Genomic DNA, 26,274 nt, shown 5'->3' with positions numbered 1-26,274 from the left:
TGCCACTTTTCTGCTCGTGCCCCGGGAAATCGCCTTACCCTTCCCCGGGCCTTTGTTTCCTCATCTGCAAAACGGGGCCAGGGCTGGAAGAGAGGGCCTGGAGAAGCCCTATTCAGCTCGGACACTGTGGGATCCCGGATTCTCCATACTGCACGCCGGCTCCTCCACAGTCTCCCTCCCCGCCACCCCCGCGGACTCCGCCCATCCACCCGGTCTTAACTCCACGCCCACCGAGCGGCTTCTCCCCCGACGCCGGCCGCTAGGGGTCACTGCCTCCCTTTGTCAGCGACGGAGAAGGGCGGCTAGCCCTCCGGCCCTCTCCCCGGCGGAAAGGCGACCGAGGGGCATCTCCCGAGCCAGTGGGCCTGAGCGCGACCCCCACGGCCCTCGCCGGGGATCCCGCCTCTGCCCGGGGCGGAGGGTGTACGGGGCGGGGCGGGGCGGAGGCCGGGGCCGGGCGCGGGCCGCGCGTGGGCAGCCAGGAGGGGGTTAACGCTAACCCCTCCCCCTCGGGCTGACATCACGCGGAGAGCGGCTGAGAGGCTGCAGCTCGGCGAGTGAGAGAAAGAGAGGGAGAGGAGCGAGCGCGGCTCGACTCGGCGCCCGGGCAGCTCCACATTGTTGCGGATCGCCGGGACGCGGCAGAGCGAGCGGCCGCGGCGCGGCGGGGGACGCGGCGCCCCCCGATAGCTCGCCTGCTGCTTAGCCGCGCCGCCCGATCGCCCCGGCTTGCCGAGTCGCGCGCCCCGCCGCCTGGGCCCCGAGCCCACCGCGCCGCCCGCCCGCCGCCCTCACTCGTCCCGCCGCCCTCGGAGGACGGCCGGCCATGGACGCCTGCAAGTTGGAGCCGAGCGGGAGGGTGTGAGCGCGCCGGGGGCCGGGAGCCCGCGCCGGGCAGCCGGGCGCGCCGGGGGTGGGTCCCGTTCCCCTGCCCGGCTCTGCGTGGAAGAAGAGGGCGGGGACCGGCACCGGGAGAAGAGCGGAGGAGGAGAAGGGGCATGACTCGTGCAACTTGCGGCGGGCATCTGCCGAGCCTCTGAGCCGGCGGCGGCCCGGGGCCCGGATTGCGGCCGCGCCGATCTCACCCAGCCCACCCCGCCCCGGCCGACGGCTGAGGCTGACCTGGATCCTCGGAGCGCCCGCCGGCCGGCAGGGATCGCCTTCGTCTTCCGGGCTGCTTTCTGGAGCGCGAGGAGCGCTCTCCTCGCGGCTCCTCTCGCTGGACCCCCGGCCCCCGATGGCTCGGATGGGGCTTGCGGGCGCCGCTGGACGCTGGTGGGGACTCGCTCTCGGCTTGACCGCCTTCTTCCTCCCAGGTGAGCGCGTTCCGCCCCCTGCCTCCCCACCCCCCAACCCCCCATCCAGTGCCTCCCCGGGGCTGGGAGCTGGATGGCGGGCACGTCTGGGTTGTAGGGAGTGAAAGGAGCCAGAAAAGTTGGGTCACGGCTTAGGTAAAGGGGGTGCGGGTGGTTCAGCGGAGAGAGAGTCTGAGGAGCCCAACAGCCTGCCCTGCAGGGAAGCAATCGGATGCACGTTTCTGTGTAGCAAGAAAGCACTTTCTCCGCGCAGTTTTTCACACACAAAAAATAATAATATGTAATAGCGTTCTATTTATTTAATAACCAGCTCTCAGCTCGGGAAGCAGTTTGGAAACACTGCATGTTACATAAATGCAAAATAATCACCGTAATCACCGTCTCGGGGTAGGAGACAACAGCCCCAGGGAGAAGGCGTCAGTCTCGGAGCTGGTGGGCTGTGGGCTTGGCGGATGGAAGGGGTGGCGGGGGCTTCGGGTTTTTTCCCTCCAGCCCCTTTGCCAAGAGATTTCGGGCGCCCCGGCCCCCTCCCGTTGCCCCCCCCCCCCCCCCCCCAACCCGCGCGGGGAGCAGGCTCCTGCTGCAGAGGCGGCTTCTCGCTCACCTGAGGTTCTTTTCCGGGAGGGTGAGGCCCGGCGGCGCGCTATCGCAATCTCCCCGCCCAGCGCGGAGCTAGGCTTTGCCTTGGAACTCCGGTCCCAGTTTGGGGGGCTCTCCCGCAGGAGGCGCCGCGGGCTTCGTGCCAGTCAGGTGGCTGCGTGACCCACTTTCCCGAGGATGCCCCGCGTGTCCTTCCTTGAGATGCTGGCGGCCGAGGGGTTAACCCGACGCCCGACCCCCGGAGTGGCCCCCGGTGGCCCCTCTGACGGATGGGGTAGGGGCGGAGGCTGGGACCGGTCCGGGAGTATTGTGCTGGGGAATGAACTGGAAAATGCGTTTAGGAGGCAAATCCGACCGAGTCCCCGCGGCTGGATTTAACCCTTTGTGTCCCTGGGGAAGCTGCCCGGCTCCCACGGTGGCTGGGGACACCGGCGCGGGTGGGGTGGAGATTCCTCCAGCCTTCGTGGAAGAAACCTGAGACGACCTCCCGCCCTAGCTGGGGTCGGGGCGGGGGGAGTTGGGGAGGGCGGGGTACGGTGGGGGCTCGGTTGAAGCATGTGGCCCTGGCCTTAGGTGGTAAAAGAAGGGATGAAAGTGCAGAGACCAGCTCTGTGTGGGGCAAGAATGTTGGGTCTGGGCTCCGCTCGCTGCTAGCGGAGGGAGATATGGAGGAGATATGTTCCATGCGGCAGACACAAACGGCAGTTTGTTGCCTAGACGTGGGGCTGGGGTGCGCTCCTGGAAGGCAGGAACCTGGCCTCATTCACTTCTATACCCCGTCTGCCGCCAGCTCCCGGCCAGGGCTCAGCAAATGTCTCCGAGTGGCCCATGGCTCCAAAGTGGCTTGTGAAAGGCGCACCAGGGTGCCCCCAGCCCTGCAGCCTGGGGTAAGGGGTAGGGGTGCTGCCCTGCTGTGTCGATGAGGGTGAATTCCAGGGCACACAGGTGTCACTGCCCATTTCAAAGGTGCATGATTGAGTCCCTTGCAGCAAGGGTGGTTCTGGTGAGAATGAAAGGTTTTCATCTTACACTGGACCTCCAGGGAAGCCAACAGGAGATGCTGAAAGCTCTGGTTCTAGCATTTGTCTGACCACCGGGGTTCTGGAACCCTTCAATTCCATATTGCCCACACTCAGAACCCAGCAAAAGACCAGCTTTCCTGGGGCCTGACTAGTCCAGCCTACTAGGGGTTAATCTAATCCTGGGTCAGACAAAGAGTGGAAGATTTGGGGAGGGGGAGTGAACTCACCCCCCTCCTTTTGTTGCGCTCTCTCCCAGCTTTGTGGTGCTGTCCCTGTAGTTAATTCCATCTTTGGAGGGGTGGAGGCCTGCGCTGCTCCATCCCACTCGGGAAGTGGGGGCAGGGAGGTGATGCTCTCACCTTGCTCAAGTGTGGACACCGGCCCCCCCAACCAAAACTCCAGATGAGGGAGTGGGATGCAGATAAGGAATCACAGCTCAGATGGGCACTTCATAAGCACTCCCTGATTAATCCTAATCGTCATGGCTGGGTAGCATCAGCGGGGCAGCCAGAGCTCCCCGACCAGCCAGGCTCCTCTACCTGGTGCCCGCGCCCCTGGTGCCTCTGTGAAAAGACAGGTGGAAGTGGCGGTGCCCACATGACACTTGGACAGAGGCTGGGGGAAGTCACCTTCCAAACCCCATCTACCATCACCCTCAGGCAACCTCCTTCTCCATGGGGACCTGCCAGCCTGATGCTCTTTTCTGGGTTCCTCTGGGCTGTGGAAAGGAGTATAGAGGGATGAGGAGAGGAGCTTGATGAGATGGGAGAGGGGGGACCCCCCCCACCCTGGGGGTGTGTGTGGTGGCCCCCTGACTTCAAAACACTCCAAATTTGGCTCTTAGTGTGTAAACACTGAAGTGTGTCTTCAACAACACTGACTTTACCAGGCAGGGTAGTAGAGCCCCATCAGCCTCTGAAATGAGTCTGGGGTTTCTGCCTGATCACTCAGAGGAGAGAGCCAGTGGGACCCCGGGGGCTGCATCCCAGAGGAACAGGGGGAGCCCAGGAGAGGAGGCAGAGAACCTGCCTTAGAAGCAGGTGTGCTGAGCTGGTGTCCCACCTACACCACACCCTCCCTAATTGGCTTCCCCAAACCTTTTGTCTGGGAAGAGAACACACACCCCAGGTGTCATGCACACCCTCGGAAGACCTGTTGGGCCACAGCAGCACCCTCTTCTCTGCAGCCTATGCAGAACTCGCTGTCATGATGGTTTTCTTTGAAACCCGGGGAGTCAGGACTGTTGAGTTATCTTCCTGTCTCCCCATCATTCACAGACAGTGGTGTGTCCAGGCTTGCTGGGCAGGACATTATGGCAAAACCAATTCCGCCGGCCTGGGGTTTGCAAGCGAATATAAGCAAGAATCCCAGTGCCCATGTCAGAGGAGTGTCTCCGAATCAGATTCAAGGCCAAATAGTCAAGGCTGGAAGGCAGGAGGAGGAGATATTGCAGTGCCTGGGCCCAGCACCTGGGGCTGAGTGGTCTAGAAGGTGTCTCTGAGCCTGACTCTCTGTGTTTATGGGACAGGCAGCCCCTGGTTGCCTGATGCTGGCCGAGACTATGATGTCCATTCCCTTCTCAGCCACTCAATTTTGCACAATAAATCCACCTCGTTGGCCTGATCCAGGACCCAGTTGTGTACTGCCAGGATGGTCTCGGGCCAGAACCCTAGTGCTGACGACTGAGCAAGTGGGCCAGGCTGGGGAGGGTGGGGACCGGGGGGCAGCCCCAGTTGCTGTGCCTCTGATAACTGCCATTGTTTAGCAGCTGACTAATGTTCATTGTTCAGCACAAACAGAAAATACCCAAGGGAGGTGTAAATTTACCTTCAATTTTCCTGATTGTGTCTTTCCTGGTTAACCTGGTAAATCGAATGGCTCCTACCTGCTGTGGGGGCAGAAAGGGTATCTATGTATATTTACCTGTTTTGCTGATTTTTTTTTTTTTTTTAAACTTTGAATGTCAGCCTGTGGGCCAGGCTAGAAGGAGTAATAGCCAGCTATGGGACTTAGGCTATAACATTTCTGATAATTTGCTTATGGCCTCACCATCATATAGAGTGGGTGCACACACATGTGTGCAAGACTGTGTGCTTGTGTTGGCCATCTACAATTCACTGTGCACATACAGAGCCATGGGGATTAGGACAAGTGTGTGCACTGGGATTGTGTGTCACCATGGGACAGGGGCATAAATATACAGCAAATGCATCGTCACATGCAATTGATTTCTTATGGCTTTCTGACTGAGATTTTGTGAGAGGCCTGTGTTTATATCAGTGTCAGTGAGGGTAACTTTGGAGGAGACCTAGGATTTGCCCTTAGCCAGCTCCTTCTAAGACTGATCTGCCACACCCTTTAGGGGTAAGAAGCCTGAGTACCCCTTTCTTTTTCTGCTCTGCCCTTGATCTCAGGCTGGGCCTCTGGATCCTCACAGGGAGATGATCACCTGGAGAGATTTTCCTCTGCTTCTCAGGATTCCTGAGCAGCCAGGAGGGGCCGCAGGAAATAGGTTTTCAGCTACTACTTTGGCATCTCTGCTTCCTGCATGAATACTTGAGGAAAAGGGTCATCTGGGGAAAGGTGATGTACTCTGGGCATTTAAAAAGGAGCTCTGAGTCATAGGCTCTGAAAAACCCTGTAGAACCATATGTGTGCCCAGTTCAGCAGCATACATGTGCCTGGAGCACCCCAGTTCACAGAGCAGAAAGCAGTAGTCCCCTTGTTGGAAAGGCAAGTGGGAATGAAGGGCAAGCGGTGGGGAAGAGGGCAGTCCTGGGAGCCCAGATCCCGATGCCCAAGTCAGGCTGGTGAGTGTTTCTGCCCTGTGGTGTCTGCCTCTCTCCATAGAGACCACGTCTGTAGAGCCAGCAGCAGATGTGCTGGCTGGGGCTGGAGTAACTTAAGATCTGAGCTGGGATCACCTTGCACAGGGAAAGCCCTGAGCTGGAGATAACACTCCTTAGCCCAGTTAACCCTTTAAGCTCTGGATTCTCCTGTGCTGTTTGGAACTGGAAAATAGGGAGAGGGGAAAGATAAGCGAAAACACATCGGACCTAATATCTGAACCCTGACAAGGAGAGATTAACTCAGTGCCACAGGAGAAACCTAAGGACACAAAGAAAGCCTTCCTGATCACAGACTGTATGTAGGCTGTTCAGGGCAATGGGTAACCCCAAGGGTTATCCTCGGGTGGGGGAGGGGCAGTAGGTATGTATTCTCAGAGGCTCATGAGATCTGTGCCTTCACAGTCTTTTAGGGGCAGAGCAGCTGTAGTCCCAGGGCCCAGTTCAGAGGGAACAGCAGATAGCTCAGTCCCTTTCCCCACAACCTGGAGATCACCCCATCTTGACTGCCCAGGAGAGTAAGACAGCAAAGCGAGGCCAGCTAGACTGTATTTGAATCCCAGCTCTACCATTTGCTAGCTTGATGGGCCCGGTTAAATTGCTTTGTAGGCCTCAGTTTTCCCATCTGTAAAATGGGTTTCTGCTACTACACTTTCAAAGGTTTATGAAAATTAGAGCAACAGTAATGTTTGGAAAGTGCTCAGTGCATTGCCCAGCTGGTGATAAATGTGCAGTAGTGGCAGCTACTCCTGTGTTCTATGCCTTTCCTCTGAGTGGTCCTGGCTCCCTCTGTGTCTGCCAGCTGGGCACTGCCAACTGCACACTCTCTTGAGAAAGAGCCACTCATTTGCCTGCCCACTGCTGACCTCGCTTCCCCACCTGGAAATGATGGCAAGGGCTGCAGCAGCCGTGGGGGACTCAGGTGGCCTGGTTGGCTACAGGCATCTACCTGAGCCCAGCCCTGGTAGTCATGCACTGCACGACCAGAAGGTGCTGTGTGGCCTTTGTTCTGCAGCCTGTTGCCAAGGGCTCTCCCCAGCACCCACCTCACTCCCTGGCTGCAACCCAGCTAGGCACTGCGGCCCATCTGGAACACTGGCTGGGGTGGCAGCCTGAGGCTGGCATGGAGAACCTGGGACTCAGCCCCTGCAAACTTCTACGGGCCACAGGCCCCTCTCCAAACAGTCCATGCACTAGCTCTTCAGGCAAGATGGTATAGCCGGAGAGGTAGAGATCCCTCCCGAGGTCATGCCCTTCTCACTGACAGAAAATCCTTCAGTTTCTCCTGCTGCAGATTGAATGCTTTCACCAATAATAATAAAGATATTTGTGATACTCTTTTCAGCTCATAATTTCAGCTGGTCCTCTCAATAACCCCATGTACAGGGTATCAATAGTTCTCCCATTTTACAGATGAGAAAAGTGAGGTGTAGATCTAGTACCTTGCTGCCCAGCTCAGATTAGACGCCAGGTTTTCTGACTCCAAATCCAGTAGATGAGGAAAGATGAGATGGACTGGGACGGACAGATGCAAAAGAGGCTGAGGCAGATCATGACAGAATGTGTCCAGTGGGGCAGTCATTTGCTTTGCTAGCAACCACCAGCTTATACCGTCCCCCACCTGGTGAAGTGAGGTATATATATACATGGAGATATATATAGGTTAGAGGGTGGCCCTGCTGGAGCTTACCGCAGTTCACGTTGACACAAAGCACAAGAGGCCCAATAACGGAACAGCTAGGGGAATGGGTCAAGGGGAGCATATCCTTCCAAATGCTAGAGCATCACTCCCAGGATCTGACCCAAAACGTGGGCATGGCCCCAAGGTGTGAGCACAGAGCTCCAGGACACAGGCAGGCATACAGCCGGTGTGCTGGCAATGCTCAGAAAGCTTTGTGGACTTGACTGGAGCAGTGGAGAACGGGAGGGGCTGGGATTTGGTAGGCAGAGTTAAGTCCCTCTCCTGGGCTACCCCCACCCCTCTCTGGTCCATGCAGATCCCAGTTTCATTCCCAGTTTATGAGGAGTCTCATTACCAAGCCACAGACAATAAAACCCGCCCGGCCACTCTGGCCCGGATCTCATTAGAGGACATTAGTTCCGCTGGCTTGGTGGCCCCACTGGGACACAGCTGCAGGCGTGGCCCAGGCAGCAAAACAGGCCAGTGGCCATGGGCACAGGAATGTCCCACTGGGAGTTGAGTTTGATCTATGGGCTTGAGTAGGGTCCTCCCTCCCCACCTCCATCTGTGCATTCTTGGAATGCATGTTCCCCAAAGCTGGAAACATGGGGTTCCTCCTGCCCACTTGGACCCTCAGTTTTACATGCCACCACCACCACTGCCCCCTCCCTTCAGAAGATAAGGACACAGCTCCTTCCAGAACTGGGCAGGGGAGTCCACCTTCTGAGAAGCTCAGCAAAACACTGTCATTCCATGGAGGAGGCCTTTGGGGACAGGGACAACAAGCCCACTCACAGCCACAGGTCTGGGGACACTCTCAAGAGACACGTCTGAATGGTAGCCCACCTTTCTGTCCGAAAGGTGGGGATAGAGACCTGGGGGCCCCATGTCAGAAGCATTTTGCATCCCCTACAGATGCAGTTTCACCATCTGGCGGCCTTGGGGTGGTGGAGGATGGGAGTGGGGACCTTCCTGGTCGCACTCCTCTCCTTGAGGTAGATTAACTTGCCCACAATGGCTGTGTTGGAGCACTGGTTGCATCTTGGGGTTCATCCCACCAAAGACAGGATTATTCCTTTCTTAGCAAATTCTGGTGCCTGTTGACAGCCAGCTTCTCTGCCCTCCCCTTCCCTTCTGCTTTATCTCTCTTTCCACCTGCAGACCAGCCCATCACCAAAACATCACCAGGGCCCAGTGGATGTAGCCATGAAAAGCAAGATGAGGGCAAAGGAAACCTTGCCCCGTCTTAGTGCCCCAGTCTTCTAGAGGAAAGAGAGTGCCAGGCCGGAGTAACTGGTTTTTAGTGCTCCGTGCAGGGGTCATGCAGGCCAGCCCACACTTCAGGTCAGGAGCGCCCGCCAAATGAGTCAGCGGAGATGGGAGTGCTGATCTGTTTGGGCAGATGTCAGCAAGTCAGCCCTGCTCTGGAGAAAAGGGGGCTGGAGACTTGTACCAGCCCCTGATGGATGCTCCCCTGTAAGACCCTGAAGCTTGTTTGGAATTTGAGCCCCAAGTGCGATTGGTCGGCTGCCCCCATGGGGTCCATTCTCTGGCCCCTGAGCAGCACCCCAGGTATCCCCTCCCTTAGTCCTGGTCTCTCTTGGGCAAATGCTGTCAGCTCCTAGGACAAAGTGAGTAGACAAGGTGCCTCAGAGCCGAGCCAGCCTTGCTGCAGCTTGATGAGGGTCCCACTGCAGGAGAGGCTGGAAGCAGTATTCTCACTCAGGGGACCGCTGAAGCAGCCCCTGGGTCACCTCTGTCCTCGACTCCTGGCTCTCCAGCTCCAAACTGCCTGTACTGCCTCTTGGATGAATATACTTAATCCTCGCCTGAAAAGGATGCTCACAAGCACAGAAGCATCTGATGGCTGCCCCCTCCCTGGCTCAGCTCCAGCCACCCCTCCCAGCCAGCCACATAGTCTGTGCACTTTCCCACCCCAGTGCCTTTGCACGCATCATTCCCCCAACCCTCCCCTATTTCCCATATCCAGAAACTGAAGTTGAGAGTGTTTCATCATGAGGCCCCCCCCGGAGATGACCTCTTTCACTCAGAGAGCCGCCCGCTTGTTGTAGCACCTCATCCATGCCACCCACGGCGATAGCCAGCCTACGTCTTTCCATTCGTTATTTGGGCCTGGGGGTTATCTGCATAAGGCTGAGAGCTCCTAAAGGACAGGGTCCACTGCTGAGGGGGCTTGGACTCCCCAGGGCATTGCACAGGGTTGGCCACTCTGTGGACTGATTACACGGTAGGCGGATACTTCGTTACATAGTCCAATGTTAGGTGGATACATCATTGCATAGTACCTGCTAGGTGGATACATCATTGTTTGGACAGTGATGATGATAACAACAGCAAACTGTTATCAAGAGGTTTTAGACACTCGGAGACTGTTCTGAACATCTTGCCGGTAATAACTTATTCAATCTCTGTAACAATACTTACTTCTTGTGGAGGATTCTTCTCCTCATTTTTAACATATGAACAAATGAGGCCCAAACAGAGGTTAGGTAACTGGCCTCTGGTCGCAAAGCTATTTAGTGGCAGAGCCAGGATTTGGATTCAGGAAATCAGGCCCAATGTCCATGATCCTTAATAAGCCTGGGGTAACATAGGACCTTGCCTCCAGAATGCCTGTCACCCCTGTGTAACATCGTAGAGCCTACCCACCTGCTCCCTTTGATGATGCAGGAATGAACGGGGGCCTTCCTGGAGCATTAGGGGCTTATTAATGCCTATCATCAGAAATCTTCAGCGGTTGTTACCACCTTATCTCTCGGATACCTTATAGGTACTAGAAGTACAGTTGTTATACTCCTGGTGTATCCTGCCACTGTCACTGTTGTGTCTTGGGACTGTTAATGTGCCTTTGCTGGAGGGAGATGTCTTGACATTATTGCTCTTCCATCCCCTGAGGCTTTGAGCATCACTGATGCCATCTGAGGGCCTCCCACCATGTCTCCCTGTGAGACCAGAGGCAGGTATAATAGCGCCCCTCGCAGAATCTGCCTGGAATTGCCCCCAGCAGGTGTTTCCAGGCTGGTTCCACATCCTGGGTGGGTCCACGGCTCAGCAAACTGATCCTATGCCAGCTGCTATCCTAAGCTTCTGGAAGGTTCCCCTCTCTCTTGCCCTCACCCAGAGATCCCAAAAGATGGCAAGGGAGGGGCCCCTACCTGGGGAGCGGGGCAGGGAGAGGATTTAGGGTGTTCACCCGTGCCAGCTGCTTTGATCTCCTGGGATGAAAGGGCTTGGTGCTTCCTATGCCCCAGGCAGGTTCAGGATGGGGACCCAGGGGACAGAGGCATTGGCCACCTCACAGCTAGGGTAGCGAACTTCCCAGGAAAGACGATCGTGGGAGCAGAAAAATCAACACCCTTTCCCAGTGTTGTGGCCGAGGACCAAGAGTGGAGTCCAGATGGCCCACCTGTGGATTGTCCTTTCGAGGGTCACCTGGGGCCAGTGCCCCTGCCCCACACCCTGACCCTGCAGGTCAGCACGTGCGCTCAGGCCTCACAAACTCCCTTGCTTAATTAGGAAGGTAACTCGGCTGCAAAACAGTCATCTGATATGTTTCGACGCCAAAGAGAAATTCCTCCCAGACTCTCTGCTGTTCTAGATTATCCATGCTCCGTTAGCTTGAATTACAGAGTGGCCTCTGTGGCCCGGACCTAGGCCAGAGCTGCGGGATCGGTTCCTGGGGCTGGAATCTGCCCCCCTACCCTCCCTGGGAAGGACTTGGAAGTGATGGCGGAAGGAGGCCTTAAGACCTATTTGACCTCCATGCAGACCTAAGGATTGCCTCGTCAGCACAAAGGAGCCAGCTCTGCCCTGCGCCTGCCCGCCCTAGGGCCTGTGATGCCCATGGGTGCTTTTGAGTCAAGCCACTTAGATGCTCCTCTTGTGTCCCTTCTGGGCCAGGCCTCCTTTGAGGGCTTTAAGTCAGTGGCAGAAGCTTCTGCAGTGGCTCCCAAGTGAAAAATTGGAGCAGGGGCAGGGACAGGCTTCTCCTCGAGTGTAAATGAGACCAGAGCAGAGCAGCCACCCTGCACTGTAGATTATTTTATGATGATTGCCCACCTCCCCCACCCCCAAACAACCCGATCTCAGTGGCCTAGATTGCAGCCTCTCTCAGAATGATGGATAGGCCACCTCTCACTTCCCAGGCAGGGTGGTCAGCCCTGCTACCGAGACACCGCCTTCCCAGCCCCTTCCCAGATTTATTCCCTGTGTTTGTGGTGCCCAGAGAGTAATCAGCATCCTGGGCCGGCTGCGCACTCTGATTATCTCCGCTCGGTTGATGGATGAGCCTTTGGGGAACTTAGATGACAGCCCCTGGCCCCTGCTCCCCTGTGCCCACCCCTGCCTGGGCCTCAACACCCTTCCCAACCCCCATCACCTCCCAGGAGTCAGATAATGGGCCTCCAGGTCAGATCTGAAGTGGAGTGGGGTGGGGGTAGGGGCAGTGTTAGTCATGGGAGGAGGGAAGGCAACACTCTTTGGCCCCCACCTCTCAGCACTGCTGTGGGATAACTGGGAAGGGTGTTAGTGGCTCCCCTTCCCTCCTGGGAGCTTGGGACAGGGGACAGACAATGCCACCAGGGAGCTTCTCTGCAGGTCACCCCTCCACACACGCATACACCCCAGCTGTGCATAGAAACACCCTTGCCAGGAAAGAGCTCCATTATCCTCTCCTGTCTCCATCACACCATTTCTCCTACCCCCTCGGCACTTGTGTACACAGTTTGCACTGTAATGATAATTTGTGCTGGTTTATGTGTTTCTTTACAAGGGTTTTTATGTCCTCTGTGTGTGTATGAGAGAGGTTTATGGCTTGTGTGTGTGTGCCCGCACATGAGGTCACATGCTCCGTGTGTGTGTGTGTGTGTGTGTGTGTGTGTCTGCTCCTGAGCAGCCTCTGATAGCCATCTTCTCCCCCGTGGAGGTGGGGGGCTCTCATCCAGCTCCCTGGTGGGAGAAAGGCAGAATCTGGATCCTGAGGGTGAGGGGAAGAAGTGGGGAAGGGCAGGCAAAGATGATGACTGTTGAGGCAGCATTTTGCACTGCCCCCCAGCCGCCAGTTGGAGAATGCAGAAGGTCAATCTTAGATAATTGTTTTGTCTATAGGATCACAAACAACTGGTTTGACTATTTTTTTCCCAGCAAATTGACTGAACCCACTGGTTGTTTTGGAGCCAAGTGGTCTCTGCCTTTTATTCCTCACATGTGGCGAAGTATATATCTGTGTCTTGTCTTCTCTAAACTTGAGTTTTCTTCACTGGAAAATGGGGATGCAATACTGGGAGGTTTAGACGAGCTAAACAATGCCTGTAATGTGATTAGCACAGTGCCTGGTACAGAGCGAGTCTTTACACCACTTGGCTATTATTAGCTGCCGCCTGCCCAAGGAGCCTGGGTCTGGAGGGAGGTCCCTTCCCCAGGGCTGGGAGCCAGGCCCAGGAGCCTCCCAGCAGTTCATGGCCCACCACACTGGCAGGGGGAGGGGATCCCTTGCAGGGTTCCTATGACCTCTCTAGGGTGATCAACTCAGGAAGGGTCAAGTACTCAGGCCCCTGGGCTCCTTGGCCCACCCACATGGTCACCTGGGAAGGTATCTGGTGACCCATGCCATCCTGTGCTCCCTTCTTACAGGGTTGTTGTTGTTGTTTAAGTCACTAAGTCGTGTCTGACTCTTTGTGACCCGGTGGACTGTCGCCCACCAGGCTCCTCTGTCCATGGGATTTCCCAGGCAAGAATATTGGGGCAGGTTGCTGTTGCCTTCTCCAGGGGATCTTCCCGACCCAAAGATCGAACCCTCTTCTCCTGCATTGGCAGTCAGGTTCTTCACCACTGCGCCACCAGGGAAGCTCTTATTAGAGGGAGTTAGAAGCAAGAGTTACATGCTCTCGACCAAGCTACGCCAGGTGCAGGAGTCTAGCTGCCCTGAGAGCCCAGAGCCAGCACTTACGGGGCTCCCACTGCCCTGGGTGTGCAATGGGAGAGGGGTGGTGTGCCCGTTCCTGCACCCATTCAACCTGGTGTGCACTCATGCCTCCTGGAGCTTCTAGTCCAGCATGGGACAGCACCCGCCCTCTGACCTCCCAACACAGCCGGTGACACCTCAGGGTGCCACCTCTTCATGCCCATAGTGCAGGGGCCTGACTGGGAGATGGCGAAGGAGCTGGGGCCTCATGTGGTTATTACCGAAGCCTGTCCTCTCCCTAAACTCTCCCTCCTGGGACGTGAAGGGACAGAGGTGACTAGGCAGGAGGGTGAGTGCTCCTTCACCCTTCAAGCCAGGTTACACATCTGAGCCCACTTGTTCCCTCCCAGCCCCAGGTCTGGAAAGAGCCTTCCAGCTGGATTCTCAGCAGAGAATACCCCCTGCCCTGAAGGGGAAGGGAAGACCAGAAGGGTAGGTCACAGAACACCCAGAGTCTCAGCGTTGGAAGGGGAATCAAATAATATAACACCCAGTCACTTCTTAAAACCCCTCAAACACATCCGACCTGTGGGTTGATCATCCAGCTTCAGCATGAGTACCTGCAGTGACGGGGAGCTCACCACCCCACATGGAAGCCAATACAGTTGTGATTACCCCAAATTCTTCCTTGTGCTGAGCTGAAATCTGTTTCCATGAAGCCCCCACCAGTTATTCCTGTTTCTACCCCAGTGGAATTGTGTGGAACACGTCTGATTCTGCACAGGGGGTCCTGTCCTTCAGGCATTTAAAGCCTCTGGCACCCAGGGTCTTCTCTCCCATGAGCTCATCCAGCCAAGTCTGACACCCCCTCCATCTCAGATGCTTTCCTAGGAAGCAAGTTGTCTAGATCCCCAGTAACAGGTGTGATGCTCCAGGCACAGGCTTCCTGACCCAGGGATTTCAGCCTAGGAGTCCCCAGCCACAGCCACTGCCCCAGGGCCAAGAGGAGGCCAAGTGGGTTGGCTGCCCTCCCCATCTCCTCTGAACCCCTTCCCCACCTCCACCCCACCCCTTCCCCACCTCCACCTCACCCATTCCCAACCCCTGTTTTCCTTTGGATTAACGATAAATTGCAGTGAGAGATCCGTTTATCTCCTATGGGAATTAAGGAATTAAGCTGGTGAGGGACCTGGGAGAGGGACCATATTGCAGAGATTCAGGGCATAACAAGGACAGTGGGGAGGGCAGGGGACCCTCTGCCTGCAGTCGCTTCACCAGGAGGCGGTCCAGGCAGCCCCCAAATTCTCCCAGCAGCCTGTGTCCTCGTGGGCATGGGTGGGGACCGGTTGGAATGGGTGTGGTCACTGGTGCACAGAAGGATGCCACCAGTGGGATGATCTCCCTGCAGCTTCTGTCGCCTGGCACTTCATGCCATGGTGCAGCCGCTCTATGGCATGTCCCAGGGCTGGGAGAGCAAGCCACGGCTTGTGGCAGGGTGTGGCACCTCCCCATCTGACCTTGTGATCTACAGTCTGCGATACAGATTCTACAGCTGCCAGTCCACCACCACCACCCCCAACAGGCAAGTCCATCAGTACCGACCAGGCACTAATCACCCCCTACCGCCCCACCCGACAGACCATTGTGGGTTTCTTAGTGGTGAATTCCCGGGGCCAGTGGTGAAATGAGTCTTTGGCCACTGGAGAGTCTGAGCTTCCCTTTATCCTAACAGTAAACCAGAAATCTCCTTCCTGAACCCCCAGAGGAGGTTAATCAGGACCTATTCCCCCAAGTCTCCACCCTGTTCATCTCCAGTACCCCGTCCCTGGAACCCAGGAGGCATGGCTTGGAGACCCTTCTCCCCCATCTCACAGGCTTACTGCTCCTTGCCAACTGTCCCACTCCCTCCTGCGTGAGACCCTGGTCCCCTCACCAAACCCTGCAACTCAGCAGGGGGAGATAAGGTGCTGAGCTACCCTTGGAGGGTGGGAGTGAGGAGGTGGGAAGTGAAGAGGGGATGGCTCCTCCCCCCGGCTGCCCCCTAGGTCACCCAGTCATGTCCCCAAATAATAGTTTCAATCACTGTCATCCCTCTCTCTCCAGACACCCCACCAGAGTGGGGAGTAGGAGCTGATGCTCAATCGTAGTGGCCACCAGGAAGGGCAGGGAGAGATAAAAAGCAAGGCTGGGCTGGAGATAGCCTGCAGGGGGTGGGGCAGCAGGCAGGGTGGGGGTGGGGCATCCCAGAGGTGCTTGGGGTGCAACCCTGGTGAAGGGGGAAGGCCAGAAATTGGGCCCTTCAGTCCATGAGTCTAGCTGGTTAATAATTAGTAACTTGAGTTAATCAATCATTTAGTGTTTTCTTCCCACTTTCAGTTCCTCCACCTCCAACCTTGTGGGAAGGCTCTTCCCTGGACCTCTGAAAAGAAGCCCACCTTCCCTCCCCCAACCCCACCTTCCCCCCACCCCACCACCACCACCCCTGCCCACCCCCTCTCCCCCCCCCTCCCCCCACCCCCACCCCCCACCCCCCCCCCCCCCCCCCCCCCCGCCCACCTGCCTGGTTTCTGGTCTCTTGAGCCAGCAAGGTGTTTAATCTCCAAGAGAGATTAGGGACTGACTGCAAGCCTGCCCCACAGGCTCTTTGGATGCACCTAGATATTTCCTCCTGGGAGGGCAGGCCCTTGGACCACCCCAGAGCATCCCTGTAATCACTCTCCTTGGTGCCCACTGACTCACTTGGTTGGGCCCATTCTGCTGGCCAGATGGGGTCCTGGGGTGATCCTGTGGGTAGCTCTTCCTTAATCCTTTAGGTGAGGTCAGTTAGTCAACAGATGCTCTTGGAGCATCTTTTAAGAACCAGGTACCTCTTGGCAAGAAAAAGTACTTTTAGCCATTTAAATTGAGGTTAAAGACTTTATTCAAAGACTGATGTGTCGGGGTGGGGGAGGGGTGGTAGAATGGGATGGGGAGAAGCGAGGCACATGTCCTTGTGGTTTGGCCTTTGGGTGGCGTTTTTGATTTGTAATTCCTGGAAAACTTCCCATTGGCAGTTGGTGCAGATTTCCAAGCCTTTTCCTGGACCCTTGGTGCCAGCCCATCCTGGTGGCTCTCAGAACATTTCCTTTGTAAGCTGTGAGGGCAGGGCGGAATATGAAAAAGGGAAAGGCGGCCATGGGCTGGTGCCAGGGACCTCAGAGCCTCCCCTGCCCGTTTCAGTCCTTGGCAAGAGCTGGGGCTGAGCCAAGTCATGAGGTACTGTCTGAAAACAGGTGGTTTGCCCGCTCTGAGCATTACTTAAGTGATTAAAGTCCACACAGGGTTTCGAGAAAGACACCTGGGCCCTAACCTAGGGGAGGCTTCCCTGGGGACGTGACCTTGATGTAAGACCTGGAGTCCGAGTGGCAGTGGTGAGGAAACACCAGGAGAGTGACCAGGGCAGCCTGAGAGGCCAGCCGTGCCTGGAGCCTTCTGGCCTGTCTTCAGGATGGGGGGCCATGGGAGGGGCTGGGAAGGCTGTGTGGAGGATGTGGGGCCTCAGAACAGCCTCCTCTACCTGCTGTGTCCACTTTCAGCCTGCCCTGTGCTCCAGGTCAGCTCCTCGGATTGCCGGCTGGACAGTCCCACTTCAGGCCCTGCATGCAGGCCTTCTCTTCCCAGGACACAGCCCTCACTGGGCTTTCGCCATTTCTGTGCTCAGAACCCCAATCCTGCCTTCACTGGAGCTGGGCCCTCTCTCCTCTGTCCTCTGCATCTGATTTGTTGTCAGCTCTTACTGGTCCCACTTCTACAGGACCCCCATCCCCACCCCAGTCTCAACGCTGCCACCCTCTGAGACACAGGAGTGCAGGGGGCTCTCCCTATTCCCGTGTGGCCTGCACACACAGAGCAAGGAGATGTTGGGGCACACTCCTGCTCTGAGTGCTGCTCCTTAAGCACAGACTCTGTGACCGAGGCCAGGGCTCCCACCCGCAGTTGGCACTGCTGACATCCTGGGCTGGGTGATTCCATGCATAATAGAACGTTCAGCACCATCTCTGGCTTCCATCCAGGTAGATGCCAGTGGCATCCTCCCATCACCTCCCTCCATGGGATAATAAAAAATGTCTTCAGTCAGTCAGTCAGTTCAGTCGCTCAGTCTTGTCCGACTCTTTGTGACCCCATGAATTGCAGCACCCCAGGCCTCCCTGTCCATCACCAACTCCCGGAGTTCACTCAGATTCACGTCCATCGAGTCAGTGATGCCATCCAGCCATCTCATCCTCTGTCGTCCCCTTCTCCTCCTGCCCCTAATCCCTCCCAGCATCAGAGTCTTTTCCAATGAGTCAACTCTTCACATGAGGTGGCCAAAGTACTGGAGTTGCAGCTTTAGCATCATTCCTTCCAAAATGTCTTCAGACATTGCTCAATGTTCCCTAGGACAAAGATACCCCCAGTTAGGAACCACTGGCCTAGGCTCTTGTTGTAGTCAGAAGCTGCTTTTCCAAAGCTATCTCCCCTGGCCCGCCAGGGGCACATTCAAGGTTCCATGTCTTCAATCTTCCTAACCCAGGGATCGAACCCAACTCTCCTGCATTGCAGGCAGGTGCTTTACCCTCTGAGGCACCAGAGAAGCCCATTCAAGTTTCCAGCAGGAATTAACAGCTCCCTCTCAGCTCCTCCACTCCTGCCCCCGGGCCTTGGCTCCTGCTGCTGGGGCAGTCCAAAGCCCCCCATGTGAAAACTGCCGTGAAATGCTTGGTTGCCAAAGGGCCCCATCCCCTGAGTTCTTCACAAGCCTCTGGGACTGCATTGTCTGGAACTTTCTCTCCACCCCTCACCCTAGACCCTGAGGTCTTTGAAGGGGAGAACTGAACCTTACAATGTCTTCAGGCTCCAGCTCAGTGCTTTGAACACAGTAGGTGCTCCATAAATGTGCAGTACGCCAGTAGGAGCTGCTGGCTTGCCCTCCTTCTCAAGCCCAGTAAGCTCTGAGATTTCCTTCCTCTGCATACCTCTCTGCTTTCCTGGCCCTTTGTCTAAGCCTATGACCAAGGCAGGAGAAAAGGGCAACAAAGAATGAGATGGTTAGATAGAATCACTGATTCAATGGACATGAACTTGAGCAAACTCTGGGAGACGGTGAGAGACAGGGAGGCCTGGCATGCTGCAGTCTATGGAGTTGCAAAGAGTTGGACATGACTTGGCGACTGAACAACAGCAACATAATCAAGATGCTAAAACTTCTGATGTTTCCCTCTCTCCTGACACTTCCCATACTCCCCTCGTGCTGTTGGCAGCAAACAAAAGCATCTCTTTCCCACTTAGTCAACATTTACTAAGTACCTCCCGTGCATGGAGCCCTGGGGAGCAGGAGGCTCTGATTTTCATGTGTGTGTGAAGGTGTTCATGGATATGTGGTTTCCGACTGTGTGAGCTGGTGCATCTCTAGGCACGTTTGTGTTTGAGTGCAAGTTTGTAGGGGGCCTGCTCCTCCACTAGCTGCTGCACCCTGGGCTCACCCCCTCTACTCGCCATCCCTCACCTTTCATTCCTCCCGGCCTTTGATCGCACTATCTTCTCTATTTAGGGGTCCTACTTCACTGCCTGGCAAAGTCCCATTCATCCTTCAAGGCCCTTTCTTCTCTAAACACCCCTCTCCAAGTTCATCATTTCCTCCCTGTTACTGTCATGGCAGTTGATTGCAATATTAGTACATCGTCCCTTGAGCCCAGGACCATATCACTCTTTTACTCATGTGTGTGTGTGTGTGTGTGTGTGTGTGTGTGTGTGTTGTATGTGTGAAAGAGAGTGTGTATATAATTCCTTCTTTCAGGCACTTGATAGATTCTTAATACATGTTTATTAAGTAAATTGAAATAAATTGCTTATTTCATCTCCTAAAGCATTTTCTTTGTACTGTTCTAAGAATGTGTCTCTGATTAATGACTTTCCTTAACCTTTTTGCGTGTGCCCGTATGTGTTTCTGTGCCTGCAAAAATGCACAAACACACACGTCTGTATGTATACAGCAGTGTTTAATTACACAGGTGTGCTTGGTCATATATGCAGGCAGGCATGTGCTTCGGTGTTTCTGTAGGTTTAAATGTGTGTTCCCCCCAGTGCAGCCACTCTCCAAGCCGCTCACATTTGGGAACTGAGAGATTGAGGGTACAGGAGACAGGGATGACTCCCTCCAGGCAGGTTTCTCCACCTCTTCTGAGAGGCTCCTTCCAGAATTCCCTTCTGACCCTGCCCCTGGTCTGCTGAAGTGACCGGGGACTTCCTGTCCATCCTGTGGCAGCCCAGTATGGGCAGGTGGGGTTGGAGGGCAGAGCCTTCTATGGCCCAGTCATATCACACCCCCTTTCTGATCCATCTCTGCCCTGTTTAATTGGAATTTGGCTAGTGGAGACCATCTGTTCTATTCCGTCCTGTTTCCATGACAACCAAGTGGCTTGAGACTGAGGTTTGTGGTTAGAGAAGTGGCCTGGGGGATGCTGGGAAAAATCAGCGAGGTCCTCCCCCTCAGTCCGGCTCCACCTCGCCTTTTCCTCTCTGCCCTGCCCTCACCCCCAAGCCCAGAGTAAAAATAAAGTGATTGCTTGCCAGGGCGTGAAGTCCTCCAGCACCCCTCTCCCTGTTCGGCTGGCCTGCTCTCTCCCAGGCTCCTCTGGGCTCCCCACACACGGCTCCCTCCCACTTCCATTCATAAGCTCCGGCTAGAGAGATAGCCCTGCCCTTTTACCCACATATGGGGCTGGAAGGGAAATCTAGGGGCTAGAAAGCCTGCAGCTTCTGCGTGTGCTTTTTAGTCTCAGCCACCCCTGCCTCCAAACCGCTGCCTCACCCCATCCAGGCATCTTAAAATGTCCTGCAACCAGGGACCAAACACAGGCACAACCCCTCAATTTACAAGCATCAGAACTTTCAACTCGCTTTGATGGCCAGTACATTTCCCCTCCCTGGCCCATGTCCAGGGAACCTCAGTCCCCACGAACCTTCCAGATAAGAGGACTTTGAGAATAGAATCCCTTACTTCCCTCCCAAGGGGATGAGTGCTCCCTCAGCCACCTTAGAAACACTCAGGGCCCCCACACAAAGGACTCTGTTAGAGCCCTTGTGCCCAGGGCTCTCCCATCCCCCCACCCCCCCAACCCTGATGAGTAGAGTGGCCCCAGCAAGTGCATGGCAGACGGAAAATCTCTGAGCCTAGTGGGGATAGGGGTGAGGGGTGGCCCCAGGGTTCCCAGGAGCTCAGACAGGCTCTGACACACTGGGATGGGGGGTGAGGCTTTTTTCTTTCCTATTTCTGGACAGACAGTTCTGTTTTCACGGTGTTATTTTCTGCCCTAATTTCCCCATCTGCAGCAAAGCTGCTTCCGTGCCTGCTCTATTGCCAGGGGACCTGCCTGTCTTCAAAAATAAGTGGTGTGTCTTGTCAGGTGACCTGTCTGTCACTCTGGTCCCAGGTGTAACGTGCTGTGCCACCACACCTCCTGGATGTGGGGCGGGGACATGGGGTGGGGAGCCTGTCCAGAGGTGGGGTCCCAGGATCTCTAGTGCCCCCCAACCCCAGCAGAACCAGCCCAGGGCAGGGAAGGAAGAGAGAGCTCAGCAAGTCAATGCTTAGAGGAGCAGGGCTGAGCCAGGGACCCCCGCGTTTGGGGGATGCTGCTGTCCTGCAGAGGTCTAGAGGCCAGCCTTCCTCTATCCAAGTGGGGTCCAGCTCCCTGCCACGCATCATTCTTCATGTGCCTCACCTTTTATTATTGAGATGTAATTCACCTACCATAAAGTTCACCCTCTTAACGTGTATGATGCGGTGGGGTTAGTATATTCACAAAGTTGCGCAGCCATCACCACTCCCTAATACAGAAAAATTTTGTCACCCCAAAAAGAAGCCCTGTGCCCATGTGCCATTCCCCATGATCCCAGCCACCCCCAACCCCTGGCAATCACTGTCTACTTCTGCATCTGGATTCACGTGTTCACCACAGTTAGTGTAAGTGGAAGCACGCACGGGGTAGCCTTTGTGGTGGCACCCTGCACTGAGCATCCCATATGCCTCTTTCCATGTCGGCCCTCTGCTTCAGCAGCACCAGTGGCTCTCAGTTGCGGCTGACTGAAGGGCAGACCCTTGTCTGGAACAGGGCTGTCTGTAAACTGGTGCTCACTTCCCTTTCCTGTCACCTCCGCACCACACAGCCAGCACCCACAGCCAGGCTTTTAAAGATCCTCCTCCCTCATCCCGTTCTCTCTTCTCTCTCTGAGGGGCTCCTGCTTATCCTGTAAGACCCAGCTAAACAATCTCACCTCTTCCATGATCCTCCACCATCCTCAGAATCACTCCTTGTATGAGCTCCCGTGGATTTTGGTTCATACTTTAAAAAACAAACAAACAAAACACAGCGCTTATCACTCAGTAATTATTTGTTTTCATGTTTGGTCTCCTGCTTGGCAGAAAGCGAAGGAGAACTAAAGAGCCACTTGATGAAAGTGAAAGAGGAGAGTGAAAAACTTGGCTTAAAACTCAACGTTCAGAAAACTAAGATCATGGCATCTGGTCCCATCACTTCATGGCAAATAGATGGGGAAACAGTGAGAGACTATATTTTTGGGCTCCAAAATCACTGCAGATGGCGACTGCAGCCATTAAATTAAAAGATGCTTGCTCCTTGGAAGAAAAGCTATGACCAACTTAGACAGCATATTGAAAAGCAGGGACATTACTTTGCCAACAAAGGTCTGTCTAGTCAAAGCTATGGTTTTTCCAGTAGTCATGTATGGATGTGAGAGCTGGACTATAAAGAAAGCTGAGCACTGAAGAATTGATGCTTTTGAACTGTGGTGTTGGAGAAGACTCTTGAGAGTCCCTCGGACTGCAAGGAGATCCAACCAGTCCATCCTAAAGGAAATCAGTCCTGAATATTCATTGGAAGGACTGATGTTGAAGCTGAAACTCCAATACTTTAGCCACCTCATGCGAAGAGCTGACTCCTTGGAAAAGACCCTGATGCTGGGAAAGATTGAAGCCAGGAGGAGAAGGGAAAGACAAAGGATGAGACGGTTGGATGGCATCACTGACTCGATGGACGTGAGTTTGAGTGAGCTCCAGGAGTTGGTGATGGACAGGAAAGCCTGGCGTGCTGCAGTCCATAGGGTCGCAAAGAGTCGGACACAACTGAGTGACTGGACTGAACTGAACTGGTCCCCTGCTAGACTGAACTTGCACAGAAAAAGAAAATGTCTTATTCTCTCTCTTATCCCTCTACATTCCTGCCTCTTGCCACTGTCACCATGGCCTCTACCCAATAAACTAGCACAGTGCTTGGCGCACAGTAACGCTTCACAGGCACATAAGGACCAGTGCCTGAAATATCCTGGAGGAGAGAACCCGGCGCAGGAAGAGGGTGGGCAGCACGAGGCTTAGGCTGGTGGGGTGAGTGGGAACCCCATGGCCCAGGGATATTTATGACAAGGTAAGGATGGTAGCCTTTACACCTGTGTCTGAAGAAAACCTCCCCATCCCTCAAGGGTCCCTTCAGGATGGAGGAACTCTCCCTGACCACCTCAGCCTGCAGGCGTATCAGTGGTCCTATGGTCCTGGACTGACAGAAACTACTAGATAGAAACTCAGTTCAGTCACTCAGTTGTGTCTCACTCTTTGTGACCCCATGCACTGCAGCCTACCAAGCTTCCCTGTCCTTCACCAACTCCTGGAGCTTACTCAAACTCATGTCCATTGAGTCGGTGATGCCATCCAGCCATCTCTTCCTCTGTCGTCCCTTTCTCCTCCTGCCCTCAATCTTTCCCAGCATCAGGGTCTTTTCCAAGGAGTCAGTTCTTCACATCAGGTGGCCAAAGTTTTGGAGTTTCAGCTTCAACATCAGTCCTTCTAATTCAGGACTGATTTCCTTTAGGATGGACTGGTTGGATCTCCTTGCAGTCCGAGGGACTCAAGAGTCTTCTCCAACATTACAGTTCAAAAGCATCAATTCTTCAGTGATCAGCTTTCTTTATGGTCCAACGCTCACATCCATACGTGACTACTGGAAAAACCATAGCTTTGACTATGTGAACCTTGTCAAGTTAAGGAATGTCTCTGCTTTCTAATATGCTGTCTAGGTTTTTCATAGTAGACGTAAACTACTAGAAAGCAAATGATGATTCTAAAACCTCTCGCTCCTCACCAGCATCATGGGAAAAAATTGAAAGTCCTCTCCTTTTTTTTTTTTTGCCAAACCACAGGGCATGGGAAGTCTATAGTTCCCCAGCCAGGGACTGAACCTCTGCCCGCTGCAGTGGAAGCAGAGTCCTAACCACTGGACTACCAGGGAAGTCCCTTGAGGGTCCTCTCTGACCTTCTCTCCTATAGATATTGGTCAAGTGACTATAAAAGCGGGATGATAATAGTATGGAACTTCGAGAGTTTAATTGAGGATTAAATGAGAGGGGGCAAACAAATGCTCTGAAAGGTCTGGAGTGGGGGAGTGCATTTATTTATTCTCAAGGGTGCTATCAGCACAGATTAACTGAGAGAAGGAAGTAGAGGCCCAAGGCCTCTGGTTTGAAGGAATCACTAAGGCCCCTTCTCTTTGCTTGTCTTTTATGCCCTTTCCCAGAGATTAGGAACCTTGATGTAGCAGTTCCATGCTGTTTATTATTATTTGAAATAGGCTGGAAAGCAATCAGAATTGGATTTTCTTGAAGGGAGGGTGGTGAGAGAGACAAATTAAGCCTCCACCCCTACTCCAAGGGTTGGGTTTGTAGGAAAAAGAGAATGGGCTGAACTGGGGGCGGGGGGGGGGGGGCGGGGGCGGGGGCGGGGGGGGGGGCGGGGGCGGGGCCCTGCCTCTTCTTGGACACCAGCAACTGAGTGAAGATGTCCTTCCTGCTGCTGAGGGAACAATGAGGGGCTGGCGGCCGGGGTGGGCTGGGACCTAGCAAGACTCACAGCCTTCTCCATGGGGAGTCACCAGAGCCGCTGGCCCTCCCCACAGTGGGATCCAGTTCCAATGGAGGGTGCCAGGCAGACCTTCTGCCCCTGCAAAAACAAAGCTGCTTAATTGCCTTTTAATCTGGGGATGTCGGTCTGCTGGTGTCGGTGCTGAATTGTAAGGGGAGATAGTATCTTTCCCTTTGAGTGAGAAGTTATTTGATCTCTGTGTCAGAGGAAGGCCTGTGCCCAGGGAAGAGGTGGGACGGAAGGGAAGGTGGAAGGAGAGAGAAGAGCGAGGGCCTGGCTCCTGGCCGACCTGAGGCTTTATTTCTCCCCATAACAATCATAAATAAAGGGAAACAAGCATCGCTCTTGTCTTGGCTCAAGGCCATTGTTTGATGCAGGCTTCCTCCTCACCCCTGCCCCTCCTGGCCTCTGTTTCAGGCCCAGGAAGGGGAAGACAGCTTGTCTACAAGGAGAGGGAGTGGGCTGCCAGCTGTCTCACCTGGAGAGGTGGGAGGGGGGCTCCCAACACCTGAGTGCACCCCACCCCACCCCACACTGCCTCTGGCCTCAGCTCTCCCCATCTTTGCAGAGTCTGCTAAGAGATCTCAGGTGATTGCAGGAGCCTCCTAACCAGTGCCTTGGCCTGCATGCCCTACTGAATCAGCAACCTTGCCCTAACTCATGTGTCCCCCCAGCTCCTGCTGGTCACACTCCCCAGCAGCTCCCATCTTGCTTGGAAGGGAGGCCTGGGCCCTCCATCATCCGGCCCCTGCACCTCTCCTCTCCAGACAAGCCCGCCAAGCTTACCAGACCCATGCCCACCTCAGGGCCTTTGCAGCTCTCCTCCCACCTGAAATGCTCTTCTCCCAGCCGGCCACATGGTCGGTCAGTGGGCTTGCCTCCCTGGTTCTTTCCTCAGCTGCCCCCTGCCTCAGTGAGGTTTCGCTGGCCACTGTTGATCTCAAATTAAGCAGCCGTCGCATACAACCACACAGATACACCCACACTGTCAGCTTGAAGGTCCTTTCGCCACAACCTGCTCCAAGAGCTGTCCCTGACCTGTGCAACCCTGCCCCTCTGACAGTGCCCCGCTTCCTGCAGGGTTCTATAGCGTCTACAGAGTGGTCACGCCTCATTCTCCCAGCATCCTCTGCGGGTCAAGGTGGGCACCCCGATGTATCCTTGAGAAGGGTTCTGAGAGGCCCAGGACTCGCTGGAGAACCCCACTTGTGAGTGGCAGGCTTTCAGCCAGAGCCATGCACATTCTTCATAGAAGCTTTTGCTGGGCTGAGTTGAAGAAGGTCCGAGCCCTCCTGCAGCCTCAGGCCTGACAAGTGGCCTAGGAGGCAGGCCATCTGTCCTGGGAGAGGCTCAGCGCCTGCTGCCCCAGGCCCCAGTTCATCTGGGTTCCCTCCTGCCTCCTCCCCTCACTCTCTGGTGTGCGCACAGGCCCAAATGGTCTTTCAGCCATTTTTCTGCACCTAGCTGCCTGGCTGGAGAGACCTTCCTGGGAGGGGGCAGGGTGGTCTGTCTCCACCCCAGGGAGGAGAGTCGGGCACCCTCTGAGCCTTCACAGTGCTTAGTACTTGAAGTTATGGACGGAGAGGTGGACGCTGGGAGGGCCCTGGGGGACCTCTTCCTGGGCTCAGGTCAGCTCTCTGCCTCTGGAAGCCCTTCTCTCGTAGCTCTGGGCTCTCTGCATCTCAATAAACACTGGGGGAGCCCTGGGAAAGATCCGGGAGGAGGAGGGAGGGAGACAGCCAGCCCCCCACCAGCAGGGACACAGGGATGCCCGCTGTGCGGCCTTGGGTAAGGCACTCCTCCCACCGCAGATCCACATCCCTGGTGCTAAGGAGGGTCCCTGAGCTGGGAGCTCGAGGGACTCGTGGAAGCAGGTTCCTGATGGATCTGAGCCCAGAGGGTTGAAAAGAGTGGTGACTGGTCCTGGAGAAGAGGCAC

General features: G+C 55.3%; 1 protein-coding gene across 1 annotated transcript in view; it reads left to right on the top strand.

Moving 5' to 3' along the window:
* The first annotated feature begins 1,237 nt into the window (after positions 1-1,237).
* Positions 1,238-26,274, top strand: part of NECTIN1 (nectin cell adhesion molecule 1) — a 68,600-nt gene continuing 43,563 nt past the window's right edge. The window contains exon 1 of the mRNA XM_052653230.1: positions 1,238-1,316. Coding sequence (XP_052509190.1) covers positions 1,238-1,316 — 79 coding nt within the window. The remainder of the gene's footprint in view (positions 1,317-26,274) is intronic.

The sequence above is a fragment of the Budorcas taxicolor genome, chromosome 15 (assembly GCF_023091745.1).
Source record: "Budorcas taxicolor isolate Tak-1 chromosome 15, Takin1.1, whole genome shotgun sequence".
NCBI classification, from domain to species: domain Eukaryota; kingdom Metazoa; phylum Chordata; class Mammalia; order Artiodactyla; family Bovidae; genus Budorcas; species Budorcas taxicolor.
The sequence above is the reverse complement of the archived record's forward strand: the minus strand, read 5'-3'. Positions and strand labels throughout refer to the sequence as shown.